The sequence below is a fragment of the Somniosus microcephalus genome, chromosome 9 (genome assembly GCF_052327205.1).
Source record: "Somniosus microcephalus isolate GS21.2 chromosome 9, FLI_Smic_1.0, whole genome shotgun sequence".
NCBI lineage: Eukaryota > Metazoa > Chordata > Chondrichthyes > Squaliformes > Somniosidae > Somniosus > Somniosus microcephalus.
Genome location: NC_140995.1, coordinates 100182102 through 100200045, shown reverse-complemented (window position 1 = coordinate 100200045; position 17944 = coordinate 100182102). Strand labels below are relative to the sequence as shown.

The window sequence follows — 17944 nt, the reverse complement described above, 5'->3', positions numbered from 1 at the left end:
TAAGGGGGGAACTATCTTTTACAGCTCATGTATACTGCAGTACTGGCAGTGACCACACCTGTATATAGCACTGAGTAGTAATAAGAACATAAGAACATAAGAAATAGGAGCAGGAGTAGGCCAATCGGCCCCTCGAGCCTGCTCCGCCATTCAATAAGATCATGGCTGATCTGATCCTAACCACCAATCTACTATCACAGAACCATCTCCTGAATCTAACAGAATTAGACACACGAAATAGGAGCAGGATCAGGCTACACGGCCCCTGGGCCCGCTCCGCTACCCACAGGGCCATGACCGATCCGAACCTAGACTCATGTCCAAATTCCTGCCCGCTCCCCGTAACCCTTAATTCCCTTTACTTCTAGGAAACTGTCTATTTCTGTTTTAAATTTATGTAATGATGTAGCTTCTACAGCTTTTTGGGGCAGCATATTCCATGGACCTACCACCCTCTGAGTGAAGTAGTTCCTCCTCATCTCAGTTTTGAAAGAGCAGCCCCTTATTCTAAGACGATGCCCCCTAGTTCTAGTTTCACCCATCATTGGGAACATCCTCCCCGCATCCACCCGATCCAACCCCTTCACAATCTTATATGTTTCAATAAGATCGCCTCTCATTCTTCTGAACTCCAATGAGTAGAGTTCCAATCTACTCAACCTCTCCTCATATGTCCATCCCCTCATCCCCAGGATTAACCGAGTGAACCTTCTTTGTACTGACTCGAGAGCAAGTATGTCTTTTCTTAAGTATGGACACCAAAACTGTATGCAGTATTCCAGGTGCGGTCTCACCAATACCTTGTACAACTGAAGCAATACCTCCCTATTTTTATATTCTATCCCCCTAGCAATGAAAGCCAACATTCCATTGGCCTTCTTAATCACTTGCTGCACCTGCATACTAACCTTTTGAGTTTAGTGCACCAGGACCCCCAGATCCCTTTGTACTTCAGTACTTTCCAGTTTCTTGCCATTAAGATAATAACTTGCTCTATGATTTTTCCTGCCAAAGTGCATAACCTCACACTTTCCAGTATTGTATTCCATCTGCCAAATCTCTGCCCACTTACTTAGCCTGTCTATGTCCCCTTGCAGGTTTTTTATGTCCTCCTCACTCACTACTTTCCCTCCCATCTTAGTATCATCTGCAAACTTTGATATGTTACACTCTGTCCCCTCCTCCAAATCGTTAATATAGATTGTAAAGAGTTGGGGACCCAGCACTGACCCCTGCGGAACACCACTAGTTGCTAATTGCCAGTCTGAGAATGAACCATTTATCCCAACTCTCTGCCTTCTGTTAGATAGCCAATCCTCTATCCATGCCAGAATATTACCCCCAATCCCATGATTTTTTATCTTAAGCAATAATCTTTTGTGTGGCACCTTGTCAAATGCCTTTTGGAAGTCTAAATACACTACGTCCACTGGTTCCCCTTTATCCACCCTATATCTTACTTCCTCAAAGAACTCCAGCAAATTTGTCAAACATGACTTCCCCTTCATAAAACCATGCTGACTTTGTCCTATTAAATTATGATTATCCAAATGTCCTGTTACTGTCTCCTTAATAATGGACTCCAAAATTTTACCTACCACAGATGTTAGGCTAACCGGTCTATAGTTTCCAGCCTTCTGTCCACTGCCCTTTTTAAATAAGGGTGTTACATTAGCAGTTTTCCAGTCTGCCGGGACCTTTGCTGAGTCCAGGGAGTTTTGGAAAATTATTACCAATGCATCTACAATCCCTACCGCCACTTCCCTCAAGACCCTAGGATGTAAGCCATCAGGTCCAGGTGATTTATCCGCCTTGCGTCCCATTATTTTACCGAGTACCACTTCCTTAGTGATTTTGATCGTGTTTAGCTCCTCCCCCCCTTTAGCCCCCTGTTTGTCCAGTGTTGGGATATTCTTAGTGTCCTCTACTGTAAAGACTGATACAAAATATTCATTCAGTGTTTTTGCCATCTCCATATTTCCCACCATTAATTTCCCAGTCTCATCCTCTAAGGGACCAACATTTACTTTAGCCAGCCTTTTTCTTTTTATATACCTATAAAAACTCTTACTATCTGTTTTTATATTTTTTGCTAATTTACTTTCATAATCTATCTTCCCTTTCTTAATCAATCTTTTTGTTATTTTTTGCTGTCTTTTAAAGTTTTCCCAATCCTCTATCCTCCCACTAGATTTGGCTACCTTATATGCCCTTGTTTTTAGTCGAATACTATCCTTAATTTCTTTACTTAGCCACGGATGGCTGTCTTTTCTTTTACACCCTTTTCTTCTCAGTGGAATATATATTTTTTGGAAGTTGTAAAATAACTCCTTAAATGTACACCACTGATCATGTATCGTCTTACCCTTTAATCTATTTTCCCAATCCACTCTACTCAATTCCGCTCTCTTACCTTCATAGTCTCCTTTATTCAAGCTTAGCACGCTTGTTTGAGATACAACCTCCTCACCCTCTAATTGAATATGAAATTCAACCATGTTATGGTCACTCATTCCAAGGGGATCCTTTACTAGGACATTTTAAATTAATCCTGTCTCGTTACACAGGACCAGATCTAAGGTTGCTTGCCCCCTGGTCGGTTCAGTTACATACTGCTCAAGAAACCCATCCCTAATAAACTCAATTAACTCATCCTCAAGGCAGCCCTGCCCAATTTGATTTGTCCAATTAATATGATAGTTAAAATCCCCCATAATTATAGATGTTCCCTTATTACAAGCCTCAACTATTTCCTGATTGATACTCCGTCCAACAGAGTTGCAACTGTTCGGAGGCCTATAGACTACACCCACTAGTGTTTTTTCCCCCTTATTATTCCTTATCTCCACCCAAACTGTTTCATTATCCTGATCTTTTGCCCCAATATCATTTCTCTGTAGTACAGTGATTCCTTCCTTTATTAACATAGCCACCCCACCTCCCCTTCCTTCCTGCCTGTCCTTCCTGATCGTTAAATAACCTGGTATGTTTAATTCCCAGGCATTGTCACCCTGCAGCCATGTTTCTGTAATGGCCACAAGATCATACCCATATGTAGTTATTTGTGCCATTAACTCGTCTATTTTGTTACGAATGCTATGTGCATTCAGATAGAGAACTTTCAAATATGTTTTGTGACACTTAGTTCCTGCTTTTGCCCTTTTTATTACTTTACCTTTTACTCCATACCTTCTGCCCCTTCCTGACACGCTCTGGTTTTTAATTTCCCCACTGCTACCTAAGTCTATGACCTTCTCTGTTGTCATTTTTATTATTTGCTCTCTAGGAACCTCCCCCCCACTAGTTAGTTTAAAGCCCTCTCTACAGCCCTAGTTATATGATTCGCCAGGACTCTAGTCCCAGCACTGGCCAAGTGAAGCCCGTCCCAACGGAGCAGCTCCCTCCTGCCCCAGTACTGGTGCCAGTGTCCCAGGAAGCAAAACCCATTTCTCCCACACCAGTCTTTGAGCCACGCATTTAACTCTCTAATTTTATTTGTCCCAGCCAAATTCGCTCGTGGCTCAGGTAATAATCCAGAGATTATTACCCTTGAGGTTCTGTTTTTTAATTTGACCCCTAGCTGCTCATACTCCTTTAACAGAACTGGCTTCCTAGTCCTATCTACGTCGTTTGTACCAACATGGACCACGACAACTGGATCCACCCCCTCCCACTGCAAGTTTCTTTCCAGCCCAGAGGAGATGTCCTTAACCCTGGCACTGGGTAGGCAACACAGCCTTCGGGACTCTCGCTCTCGGCTGCAGAGAACTCTATCTATCCCCCTAATAATACTATCCCCTCCCACGACAGCATTTCTATTTACTCCCCCCTCTTGAATGGCCCCCCGTTCCACTGTGCTGTGGCCAGGTTGCTCATCCCCCCTGCAGTCCCTGCTCCTGTCCCCACAGGGAGTAAGAACCTCGAACCTGTTGTACAAGAGCAAGGGCTGCGGCTCCTCCAACACTACCTCCTGGATCCCCGTACCTGCCTCACTCGTAGTCACACCATCCTGTCCCTGACCATGGGCTGCATCTGAATTAATTAACTTCATAGGTGTGACCACCTCCTGAAACACAGAGTCCAGGTACTTCTCCCCCTCTCTGATGTGTCGCAGTGTCTGAAGCTCAGACTCCAGCTCATCAACACGGAGCTGGAGTTCCTGTAGCAGCAGACACTTGTCACAGATGTAATAACCGTGAGCCTCAATGGGGTCCACCAGCTCCCACATCTTGCAACAGTAACACATCACCTGCTCCATTCTATGTAATTAATTAAATTTTTTATTGTTGGCCAGTTCCAGTGTGAGCCACGTTGAGTAAACACCTGTTGTACCGTTCTCCTGCAGTCTGTGTCTTATTATACACGGAAACAACATTGGCGACAAGGCAAGCTCGAACCTACCTGCAACTCTGCATCACCTCCCGGGGATTCGTTCCTGGAGATCAGTGGATTGGAGGTCAAGGCCAGAGACTCGGGCGTCGACCACGGGCAAGCGCCCAGTCATCCAGCAGGGACTCGAGAATTGCGGGGGAGGCTGTCGAGAGCCAGGCTTGGCTTTCCAGTCGAGGTGGTCCAGCGAAACGGGCTGGCAACAGGTAGTGCGCAGACCCTTCCCAGACAGCAGCGGGCTAGAGCCCGACCGAGCGGCACAGCAAAGGGCCGAGCAGCGTTGATGGGGGAGAGAGAGAGAGGGCAGAGCGCACAGGGTGCAGCCGGTGTTCAGGGGCCGAGCAGCATCGAAGAGAGGGAGAGAGAGACGTGCAGAAACCCGTGAGGCGCCGCCAGTGCCACGAGGACCGCCGAGAGCGGCGTTGGCAGCAGCGCAGGAGAAGCGCGTGAAACCTACAGGGCGCCGCCATTGCCACAAGAACCGCCGTGAGCGGCGTTGGCAGCAGCGGGGGAGGAAGGAAAGCGCGGGAGATGCCATTTTAAGCCATTGGGAGATGCCATTTTAAACCACACCTAAAATGCCGAAGAGTGGCAGTATCAGCGCATTTGACAATGAAGTCGAAGATTGGACTACATATGTCGAACGAATAGAGGTGTACTGCAAGGCAAATGAGGTGTCAGATGACAAGAAAGCGTCGGTATTGTTAAATTTAATGGGTGCAAAGACGTGTGGTTTATTACAAAATCTAGTAACCCCAACGAAGCCAATGGAAAAGAGTTTTGAAGACATAGTAACGATACTACAGGAACATTTAAACCCCACACCGCTGCTGATAGCAGAAAGATTCAAGTTTCACAAACGGAACCAGCATAAGGATGAAAGCAATGCTGATTATTTAACAGAACTGCGCAAACTATCGAAACACTGCCAGTTTGGAGCGGGACTGGCAGATACCTTAAGGGACAAGTTTGTGTGTGGGCTTCAAAGTGAAGGAACCCAGAAACGGCTTTTATCTGAAAAGGACCTTACGCTGGAAAAGGCTTTCAGCATTGCGGTATCATATGAAGCAGCAGCACGGGGCGCTGCAGAGATACAACAGGGACCACAAGAATATGGCACAAACGAAATGTCATATGGAACAGAGAAGTGCTATCACTGCGACAGAACAACACACGACCAGAATGATTGCTGGTTCAAAGATAAAGTGTGCAGACAGTGTGGAAAAGTAGGACACATAGCACGAGTCTGTATGTCGGGAAAGAAAACCAGCAATAAGAAACCTACCAAAGAAAGTACAAGGAGGTACATAAGATGACGGAGAATAGTTCAGACGAACAAAAGAGTGATAACGACTCCGAAAGCAGGGAACTGAGTTGTCTGAAACTACATAATGTGAACACAACGGAGGATCACCAAACCATTTGGGTCACTCTCAAGATAGCAGGAGTCCAGGTAAAGATGGAATTGGACACAGGATCAGCCCTAACAGTCATAAACCGACGGGACTACGAGCGGCTATTCTCACACATACCCTTGAGAGACACAAAAATTAATTTGAAGACGTACACGGGGCAAAAAGTCTACCCCAAAGGAAAAATAAGGGTGACTGTTATATATAACGGTAAGGAAACACCAAAACTAGGCCTGTATGTATTGCAAGATGGAGGACCACCATTACTGGGACGTGAATGGATCCGGAAAATACAACTGGATTGGCATTCCATACAGGCACTGACTGTGGCTGACAAAAAGGATGACGACGTCACACCTGGGCGACTGTCAAAGATCCTAACTGATGCGAAAGAAGTGTTCCAGCAAGGACTCGGGGCACTAAAAGGCATGACAGCGACGATTAAAATTGAAGAAAACGCAAGCCCAAAATTTTTTAAGGCCAGACTGGTACCTTATGCGATCCGCCCAGCCGTCGAAGCAGAGATGGAGAGTCTGGAACATTCAGGTGTACTGTCCAAGGTAGACTGGAGCGAGTGGGCTACACCCATCGTCCCTGTGATGAAAAAGTCGTTGAGCAGCACGCCTGGGGAACCAAGGAAGGTTCGCATCTGTGGGGACGTTAAGGTAACAGTGAACCCGGTCCTTCACACTGTACAATATCCACTTCCGCGGATTGAAGATATTTTCGCCTCGCTATCTGGAGGGAAACGCTTCACTAAGATTGATCTGGCCCAGGCGTATCTGCAAATGGAGGTAGAAGAAGCATCAAAAAAATACCTCACAATCAACACCCATAAAGGTCTCTACCAATACAACCGGCTGGTATTCGGGGTAGCATCAGCTCCGGCTATTTGGCAGAGGGCAATGGAACAAGTCCTGCAAGGGATCCCAGGGACCCAGTGTTATTTGGACGACATCCTGGTCACGGGCAAAAATGACAGTGATCACCTTGCCAACCTGGAGCAGGTGCTCACTAGATTGCAGGAATATGGGCTCCGAGCTAACCGCCCCAAATGCGAGTTTTTTAGAAAACAGATCTCGTATTGTGGCCACGTTATCGATAAAGAGGGGTTACATAAGTCCCCAGAGAAGATTGAGGCAGTAGTCAAGGCTCCAGCACCGGAAAATGTGTCACAACTGAGGTCGTTCCTCGGGCTGGTAAACTACTACCATAAGTTCTTGCTAAATTTGCCTGCAATACTACACCCACTGAACACCCTACTGCAAACTAGGGTGCCATGGAAGTGGAGTGACGAATGTAGACGAGCTTTCCAGAAGAGCAAAACACTAATCACATCGAAAGAGGTATTGGCCCATTACAACCCAGCATTACCAATTCGGTTGGCATGTGATGCGTCACCCTACGGCATTGGAGTGGTGCTGTTGCACAAATTCTTGGACGGCTCAGAGAGGCCAATAGCCTTTGTGTCACGATCACTAACCTCAGCCAAGCGTAACTACGCCCAGATTGACAGGGAGGCCCTCAGCCTAATGTAGGGAGTGAAAAAGTTCAATCACTATTTGCACGCGCAGAAATTCACCTTGCTGACTGATCACCAGCCTCTTGTCTCCATTTTTAATCCGAAGAAGGGCGTTCTGGCGATGACTGCGCAACGACTACAAAGATGGTCACTTTTTCTAGGGGCGCACCACTATGAGATTGAATATAAGGGCACGAAACAGCATGGAAATGCTGATGGGCTATCATGCCTGCCACTGCCTACTGCGGAGGAAGCGCCAGCAGTGGATCCTGTCGAAATATTCCATTCGACTATAGTTGAATACCTACTGGTAACTAACGCTTGTATCGAAAAGGAAACCCGAAATGACCCGACACTGTCTCGGGTATGTGATTTGACGGTGAAGGGATGGCCAGCACATGGCGACTCACTGTTGCCAGCATTCTTGACAAGGAGAGAACAGCTGTCAGTGTGCCGGGGGACCTTGATGTGTGGATCCCGAGTGGTAATTCCACCCAAGTTAAGGGATAGAGTGCTCAATGAGCTTCATGAGGGTCATCTGGGAGGGGTAAAAATGAAAAGCCTAGCCAGGGCTTATGTGTGGTGGTCGGGAATCGATAAACAAATCGAGGACCTGACCAAGAGCTGCTCAGGATGCCAGAAAGTCCAAAATGCACCACCACAGGCCCCTCTACACCCATGGGAGTGGCCCTCATCTCCATGGCAACGGGTGCATATTGATTTTGCTGGTCCATTCATGGACTCAATGTTTTTAATAGCCGTGGATGCGCACTCGAAATGGCCTGAGGTCATCAAAATATCCTCCACCACCACAGAGAAAACTATTGCAGTCCTATGGACCATTTTTGCCAGGAATGGCTTGCCAGAACAGATTTGCTCCGACAACGGACCACAGTTTGTGTCCGAAGAGTTCCGGAGGTTCTTTAAAAAGAATGGGGTAAGGCATTACACATCCGCCCCGTATCATCCAACCACAAATGGATTGGCTGAGAGGTTCGTACAAACCTTTAAGAAGGCAATAAAGGCTATGTACAATGACAACATTCTGCTGTAGCACAAGGTGGACAATTTCCTGTTCGCCTACCGGAATGCGACACATGCAGTCACCAACCAGGCCCCAGCCATGATGTTCTTTAACCAAAGGTTAACATCTCGCCTGGATTTGCTCAGACCAAACATACGAAGAGATGTTGAGAGTAAGCAATTCCAGCACATCCATGAGAAGCCAACAAGGAGCTTCAATGCAGGGCAACCAGTCTTGGCCCGCGACTACCGAACAGAAAAATGGCAGCCAGGAACGATATGCACATGGCAGGGCCCACTAATGTACACAGTGGACGTCGGGGAGAGCATCGTGAGACGCCATGCTGACCAGATCCTAGAGTCACAGGAACAAGTCAACCCCATGCCTCGCCCATACGTACCTGGTGATGAACCCGACGTACAGGTCGCATCTACCCTAGAAACAGTAGCATCGGAAGCTGATGAACCAACCGATGACAGGGGGCCAGAATCGCCTCCGCACCAAGAGCAAGACACTCGGGAAAGGCGCTATCCAGAATGGGTAAGGAAGCCTCCCCAAAGACTGAATATATAAATAGACTATTTTCAGCTAATGTTGCATGTTAAAAGTGTTAATTGTAATTAGTTTGATATTTAATTGTTAAATGAATGTTATGGTACTGTTAATCTAAAAGGGGAGGAATTGTAATGTATATACCTTTAAGGGGGGAACTATCTTTTACAACTCATGTATACTGCAGTACCGGCAGTGACCACACCTGTATATAGCACTGAGTAGTTATCTGTACAGACCAGTTCCAGTGTGAGCCACGTTGAGTAAACACCTGTTGTACCGTTCTCCTGCAGTCTGTGTCTTATTATACACGGACACAACAACAAGCCTATCCGCCTATCCTCTCAATCTGGCTGGCTGCGGGTGGGAAACAGTGGCTTCCCATGCAATTCAGGCCCTGTCGTTAAAGTCGGCAGGGCCTGTGGAAAACCCGTTCTCCCGCCCCCAACCCACCTTCCCGATTAAAATCCAGCCCAGTATTTCAGGTGTAGACTCTATGGGCTGGATTTTCTCAATGGGAAGGTTTTAGAGGCAGGACTGCTGCTTGCCAACTTTCAATCCCGCCTCCATCAGCCTCTGGCCAACCAGCGGGATTTTCCCCTGATTGACCTTGTTAAGCCCGCTCAGCGGGCTCAGCAGGCCAATTAGAGGGAAGTCAGTGACAGAGCACGTCAACGTATGACGTGCCATCGGTCAAGAACTTTTGAAAGAAGAAATATCATCGTTTGACAGCTCTGTGAAGCTATCAAACACTGACATTCTGTGTAGTTTGATGAGACCTTGTGTTCAGGACTCATCAAACCTTTCAACTTTGCAGAAATCACCTGGCTATTGGTTTGGAGGATCCAACAGCCAGTCTGTGATATCTACAATGGAGATGTCGGGACTCCGGCTCCACAGTGGCTGAAGGCTGTAGGCAGAAACAAAGGTAAGTGAACATTTTCTAACACTTTACACTCACCTTACATATTTACCACTCCACACTTGCACCCATCACTCACCTCTACATCGCAATTTCAAGCCCTTCCGACCCTTGCAGACCTCCTACTCGTCTCTTACACCCTGGCGGGGTTCCCCGAGGTTGGGAAGCCTGCACTTCGGAAGGAAAAATGGGGATAATCCTATTCTCTGCCTGTTAACAGGCAGTTAATAGGCTTTAATCCCTTTTCCGCCTCGAGGAGACAGGACCCGGGGCAGGACGGCTTCCCGCCTCCTGGCAAGATGGCACAGAGGCGCGTTGGGAGCGGGTTTGCCATCCGCCCCCAAATTCTGCAACTTTACCGGCAGTCCCGCTTCCATACCCGCTTCCTCGGGGTTGACAAAATCCAGCCCTATGTCAGGGCTGATTAAAAATATGTATGACCTGTCAGGTTTGCATACTTGGTTCTATATTAACATCTACATAGACACTCTTGTCAAAAGTAAACTGGTGAACTCCCAGTTATGAAAACATTACCTTGTGAGACATTGATTTATATGTTTTGGACCCTGGCAACAAAACCTTGGCAGGCCAGAAGAGAGAAAAGCAGCTTGCACAAGCCACATTGTGACATCAGGATGGGTTAGTTTATGTAATTACGCAGTCATGGAGTTGCCAACGGAAATGCTCCCTTTCAAATCATCTGTGTCTATTCAGAGGCTGGAAAGCATTTTCACCATTTGATAACACAGAGCAGCCATAGACAATCCATCAGCACTATAAAATGAATTACCTCCACTACTGTTGTTGGTAAGTCTCATATTGCCCACTAGCAGGACTAAGATTGTCACTTGTCTTAACAACAACAGCAGCTTGTATTTTTATGGCACCTTTAACACAGTCAAACTTCCCAAGGCACTTCACAGGAGCGTTATCAAACAAAATTTGACACCGGGCCGCAGAATGAGATATTAGGGCAGATGATCAAAAGCTTGGTTAAAGAGGTAGGTTTTAACAAGTGTCTTAAAGGAGGAAAGAGAGGTAGAGAGCAATGTCCCCTCTAATTTTTTTGTGCACGGTCCCTTTATATTTGCTGCAATTGCCGCGCATGTGCAGCATCTCTTCCAGCAGCAGGAGCTGGTGAGCGGTCTGCGCCGAACCTCACGATTGGTGTGCAGCCGTCCACCTTAGGAGGATCATTGGTAGCGAGGTGGGGAGGTTTAGGGAGGGAATCCCAGAGCTTACATCTTGGCCAACAAAATAGTCACAGGTTTGACTAAAAGGCCACCTGTCTCTTCAGTCGATAGACTGCAGTTCAGTACGGTGAAGTGTTTAAGCAAGTTTGAGATTGGGGTCTGGTGGAAGAGGTGAGTTACTTATCTCATTCCACCATAATTGGTAGGAAACTCACATCCCAGCTCAAATATATCCTTTGGGAAAAGTTGGAATTTGTTCTGAAAAATGTAAGTAGAATCCTGTACAAAAAAATAAAATTTGAATAAGTGCAAGTCACAGATTAATGCTGAGATAAGGAAAAATGTTTTGGTATGGTTGACAAATATATAAACTCAGGTGATACCATATTTGACAGAGAGTGGACCTGACTGCATTCAAATAACAAAGGTACTAAACACATGAACAAGAGCAGTTCTCCCATACTCTGCATGAGCACAGAGGGATGCCCTGTCAGAGAAGTTTTCAGAACAAGTTCCGAATATTCCCAGAGGGTAGTTTGGATTGGGCTGGGTTTCCTACAGAAAGTCCATTTATGATAGAATGGGATTAAATCAACAATTTTCTCTAGCTTAAGTGAAAGGAATTCATCTTCATATACCTTCCAACCAGTCACAACCAATCCAATGTGTTGAGCTTGTAAAGAAATCCTCTGTAACTTACTTGGTAATCCTGAGGTCTGCCTGCACTGGGTTCCATTTTGATATCAGGCTTTGATCTGTAAATAAATACAAAATAATTGAATTTCATAATAAGACGGGGAATAATAAGGCTCATTGGTGCACTTTTCAGTAAAATTCATAATTGTTCTCTAGAAATCCAACTGGCACCAACTATTTCTTCTTGTGCGCTCTGCAGCATTTCTTTGATAGGAAGCTGGGCGATAAATTGTTTCAATGATGCCACTCCACTACTGACCAGCGTGTGGAACTCCTTGTAATGGGTTAGGATTTTCCACAAGCCTCCTCTGTTTAACTGTACTTCTTCTTATCCTCAATCACCTCTTTAACTTCACACTCTTTTACTAGATAGAAGGCCACATGGGCTCCAGGTAATGACTGTCATTTTGTAGGATACTTCAAACACTCGTTGTTCTAATCTGGCTCAGACCTTCTCACTAACCTCTTTTTCTGTTATATTCATTATTGTGTTGGTGAAGTTTCTTGCTTTTATGACAATCTGAATAATTTTATTGATAAAGCTTTCCATTTGCACCTGCCCTTCACCTTTATGTGGCCCATCTCTAACTCTTCCCTCTGTTTCCTGGGCTTCTCTCTCTGTAGGCTTTCCACAGACATCTATAAAGCACTAAACTACTTGGATTATGTCCCCCCCCCTTCTTGGAAAGACTTCATCCCATTCTCTCAGTTTCTCCATCTTCCTGGTATCTGCTCTGAAGATTCTACGTTCTATAACAAGGTTCTGAAATGTCCTTTTCTCTTGCGATATTCTCTTGTCTATAGAGGACAGGCTCCTTGATCACATCTGTCCCATTTCCCCCCTCTCCCACTCTTACCCCCTCTCACAACAGTGACAGGATTCCTTTTTTCCTCATCTTTTATCCTATTAGCTTACACATCTGCCAAATCACCATGTGCCATTTCCACCATCCACAACATGATCCTTCCCTCTCCCTGCTTTCTGAGGACTAGCTCCTTCTGAGATACCCCTGTTTACACTTCCATTACCCCCACCTCTAGTTATTTGCCCCCAGGCACTTTTCCATGCAAATACAATAACTCCCCATTTACCTCTTCCAACACCATTTTCCAAAACCCCAAAAACTCCTTGCATGTAAGAAAGCAACTTACACGTACTTCCCCCAATTAATAACTGCATCTATTGTTCATGGTGTGATCTTCTCTACAGAGGGGAGACCAAATGCAGATTAGGTGACCGTGTTGCTGACTGGTTTGGTTCTGTTTGGAAGCATAATCCTGACTTCCCTGAGGCTTGTCTCTTCAACACCTTCTCCCATTCCCACTCTGACTTCTCTGTCTCTGGTCTTCTACACTGCTCTCATCAAAACTAGGTTTTGCCAACCACCCAGGATTATCCTCGTGTCTCCAGGAATTAAAAATCTCCTGCACACTTCCACGAGCAACTCAGGAAAATCTTAAGGACATTAAAATAATGCGTGATGTTTTCATTTTCTTGAACATTTTCATATATTAGTTATAAAAATATTGGAGATGGGGAAAAAAGTTGTTTGACGGGATTGGGGGTTGGGGCGGTTGGTGGGTGGTTGGGGGCGGGAGGCCATGTGATGAAACTTCTGGGAATATGTCCAACACTAAGCTCAACAAATCTTTTCAGCACTGTGTAGCCCTTCGGTGAGAACAATGACTTGATCAACTTCAGACCTTCCTGCCTGTTGCTCTCATTCACTTTCCCCTTCAGTCCCTTCCATTTTCAAAACTGTTATTACCTTTTTTTTGTCTCTTTAATGCATGTTCACAGGCTAACTGAGCTGTTGTTAGTCCCTTTAGTCCTTTAATGCCCTTTCACTGCTTGATTTAGCTGCTTTAAGATCCCTTTGTCTTACTAATGCTAATTTCATTAGCAGACTGAAATGATCTTTGTGGATCATCCAATATTTTAATGCCTCTTCCCAGCATTTAAAAAAAATCTGCTTGCATGCTATTAAACTCATTTATTGTTTCTTTGTGACAATAATGATCATACATGACTCCTGACATTTATCTGTTGGCTTTCCTCCCACTTTGATTTGTTCAGTCCTAAAAATGGACTTGGTTATTATTCAGTTTCAATTTCCAACATGAGGGGAATTTTTACTTCCTGACACACTGGGAGTGGGGGGTGGGGTGGTGGGGGTGTCCTGTAGCAGGCAGGAAACTCAGAAGTCTGGGTTTCTCCTCCTGCTGTGGAGATTTAACTCCATTGACAGGTTGACAGGTTCCCTACCCGGATGTCAGCCTGAAATTTAAGTCTTGTCATTAGTTGCATAAGTACCCTTTTAACAATGTGATCATTGTTAATTGCTGCCAATAAACCTCGATGGCACTGAAAACTAACTATTGCAAGTGTAGAGGCTCAATCCTTCACATATTCATTGTTGTTGGAGATTTTTAAAATCTTTACTTTTCCTTTCTGTCTCTTTTCCCTTTTATCCAACCTTTCTTTCCCTCTCTTTATTTCTCCTTCTGTGCCTGAGTTGACATTGAATTCCCCTTGAGGCCAGAGGGTGTTAGGCAGCAAAGCCTGTAGCTGCAATTCTGTGTTTGTCCATTTCCCCATCTGCATCGGGGATGCAACCGGGCCATCCTCATGGTCTGGCTCATCAAATTCGGTGAGGCTGCGCTTGCCCAGAGCCCATGCAGAGAGGACCAGGAAAACTGGCCCGACAGCACGGTGGCATAGTGGTTAGCACTGTTGCCTCACAGCGCCAGGGACCCGGGTTCGAATCCGGCCTCGGGTGACTGTCTGTGTGGAGTTTGCACATTCTCCCCGTGTTTGCGTGGGTTTCCTCCGGGTGCTCCGGTTTCCTCCCACAGTCCAAAGATGTGCGGGTTAGGTTGATTGGCTATGATAAATTGACCCTTAGTGTTAGGGGGATTAAAATATGTGGGGTTACGGGGATAGGGTGGGATATGTGTTGGTGCAGGGGTTACGGGGATCGGGTGGGATATGTGTCGGTGCAGGCTCGATGGGCCGAAATGGCCTCTATCTGCACTGTGGGGTTTCTGTGATTCTGTGATTCTGTGTGTCTACATGCAGATTTCTTTGGCCTTATCCAGGCATGATTGCCTTGGCCTGTGTGCACAGGTGGCAGCATAAGATTGCCTTCCATCTCTCCTTTGATCATTCTCCTCTCCCTCCACAACCTGCAAATAGAGTGGGAAGCTAAGAGAGATAGCTCATTTATCAGCAGCGCACAACAACAGTTCTGTGGCGATGAGGCACAAATAGCAGGTGGGATAAAGAAGCTCTGAGTATACTGTGTTTGAGAAAAAGGGATAATTAAACTTAGAGAGAAAAGGCCCAACATGGCACTGTGCTCCCATGCAGCATCTGTTTTAAATGGGCGCTGAGTGGCTGGAATGCTTTCCAGGTGCTCTGATTGGATTATGGGCCCATGGCCTCATTTGTAATTTATGAATGACCCTAGAACAGAATAGGCACCACAGATCCTTCCAGATCACATTTTGTAGCATGGTGCACAATGGTGCCACATGGCCCGATAATACAGCTGACTGTGATGAAATATGCCATTCATCACTCATCTGTATTCTCTATGTGTGATTGTGCCTGTGACTGTGGTTTAGTTTCAGTTTCATTTCCCTTACCTCAGTTCCGTTTCCTCACCGGTATTGTATTGTGTGTAGGGCTCCGCCCATACCTGGCCCCTATGTAAGCAGGCCCAGCGTGTCTCACACCCAGTACAGCAGACCTCTGGATGGGAGACACCTCTCCACTGTGTGTTACTTTCTAAGTTAATAAAAGCCTTGTTTTGTTCCGCTAACATTGAGTCTCGGATTTATTGAGGCACATCACTGACGACACCTGTTTTGCAGTCACACTACGGATGCCAAATGTCAGCCCCTACATTTCATCGGAATCGATCAGCCACTTTCACAGGATGAAGCTTTATGAGACCCCAACCCGCAGGTTGGGCCTTGCAAGCAGCAGGTGGCTTATCGGAAGACTGAAGATTGTAGCTGCGCTGCCCACTGCTGGTGTTGTGGGGTTGTGGAACATTTTAGGGGTATGATAGCATGGTGTTGATGTTACTGGACTAATAATCCAGAGGCCTGGACTAATGGGCCAGAGAAATGAGTTCAAATCCCACCACGGCAGCTGGAAAATTTAAATTCAGTTAATTAAATAATTCTGGAATAAAAAGCTGGTATCAGTAATGGTGACCATGAAACTACCAGATTGTCGTAAAAACCCATCTGGTTCACTGATGTCCTTCAGGGAAGGAAGTCTGCCTTCCTTACCTGGTCTGGCCTATATGTGACTCCAGACCCACAGCAATGTAGTTGACTCTTAACTGCCCTCTGAAATAGTCGGGTAAGCCACTCAGTTGTATAGGCAGCTCACCACCAGCTTCTCAAGGGCAATTAGGGATGGGCAATAAATGCTGGCCTTGCCAGTGATGCCCACATCCCGTGAATGAGTAATAAAATAAATTTCACTACTGTTAAATTTTAACGGAGCAGTATGTGTAAATGATTATTGGAGCAAATACAACTCCAAAGTAATCTCTAATCTGACACAAAAATATACAGTTTAATTATTGTGCGCAGTTACCTCTTGTTTGAGACATTGGTGGTGACTGCAGTGACAGACGCCAGTGAGATGGTGTCAGGGTCCAAGCCCCTTCCAAGCCGCATGGCCTTTCTGTCCAGGTCTTCTGTTTCCAGTACAGCAGGTTCATCTGGAAGAATCAAAGCAATTTCTTTTCAATCAAATGGATCCAGAGTTCCTCACGTTGCCCTACATTTTTTTTTCAATCAAGAGTATTCTCCAAAATAATGTTTCCCTTCAAAAATCAGCATTCAGTTATTTATGGGTAAATGTTTCAGCAACTTCAGATGAAGAGCAGATGAGCGGTTAAATGCCAATATCTAAAAGTTGATGTCCGAGTTGTGCAGCTCATGGTTAGCTTTGCGAAAGCGGCATTTCACTCTCTGCCTCACCATTGAAATGCATTAAATGGGGTAAAGTTGCTATATTTTTGCACGGTGGATACAAACTAAACTAGGCACAGAATGTTAAGTCTCGTTATTTCAAGCATAAGTACCCTTTTAATGTGGTGATAATTGTTAATTACTGCCAATCAACCTCTCTTGCACTGACAATTAACAATTACAAGTGTGGAGTCTCATTCCTTCAGTTATTAATTGTTGTTGGAGATTTTTAAAATGTCAACTTTAAAATTTTATTTTACTTTTCCTTTCTATCTCTTTTCCTCTCTTTTAATCCAATCTTTCTTTGCCTCCCTTGGGAGGAATTTTAACCTAAAAAAACAGGTGAGTTGGGGGCGTGGGGGTAGTTAAAGTGTTAAAAATCAAAATCCCGACCTGAATCCTCCTCCAACCCCCCCACATCCGGTTTTAACAGAGGCGGGATAGGGGGAGGGCAGCCAATCCGCTGCCTCAGGTGTTAGCAGTGCAGTAAAGTACAGTCCGGACGCTCAGTAGGTAACAGCAGCAGTAGGCGCTCAAGTAACCTGAAGAGGATGGTAGTAGCAGTTTTTTGTACACATATCCAGCTTGATTACTTAATTCAAGAGTTTCTGCTGTGCTAAAGTGCATTTTGTATATTGAAAATGTGGCACTGTGGACTGGAACAGGTTACCTTAAAGTTGAAGAGATTGAGTGGCAGAGCAGTGACAGACAGTTAGTCCAGCGGAGCAGGTACTGTCCTAATTGTTAAGTCCGTGAATGATTGAGACACGGACTAGCAGGAGTGAAAACAAACTGATCTTTACTGGTGAAAGTCCATAACGAAACTAAACAACCGAGGCTCTCTAGCGCCTTTTATACAGGGGTGGTCACTGCCGGTACTGCAGTCTGAGACCAGTTATTCTCTTAAAGGTACATACACAACAATTCCTCCCCTTTTAGATAAACAGTACATAACATTCATTTAACAACTAAATGATAACGAATTACAATCACAATTACTGTTACTAGATACAGTGGTTAAGTTTAAGCAATTATAAGTTCAGTCTTTGAGGGGGCTTCCTGATTCTGTCTGGATAACGCCTCTTTGGGGTAACAGGTTCTTCTGGCAATGTTGAGTCGGAATCAATGTCGTTGTTTGGTTCATCTGCTTCTAATATTACCGGTTCTGCGGTAGCTGCAATTGGAACGTCGATTTCATTACCAGGTGTATCAGATCGTGGAGTGGAGTTGACGTATTCC

General features: G+C 45.4%; 1 protein-coding gene across 1 annotated transcript in view; it reads right to left on the bottom strand.

Moving 5' to 3' along the window:
• otofa (otoferlin a) overlaps positions 1-17332 on the bottom strand; it is a 214899-nt gene extending 197567 nt beyond the window's left edge. The window contains exons 1-3 of the mRNA XM_085998196.1: positions 17248-17332; positions 16326-16452; positions 11715-11769 (exon numbers count right to left, since the gene is read on the bottom strand). Of these exons, the coding sequence (XP_085854322.1) occupies positions 11715-11769; positions 16326-16452; positions 17248-17332 (267 nt within the window). The remainder of the gene's footprint in view (positions 1-11714; positions 11770-16325; positions 16453-17247) is intronic.
• Positions 17333-17944: the final 612 nt, after the last annotated feature.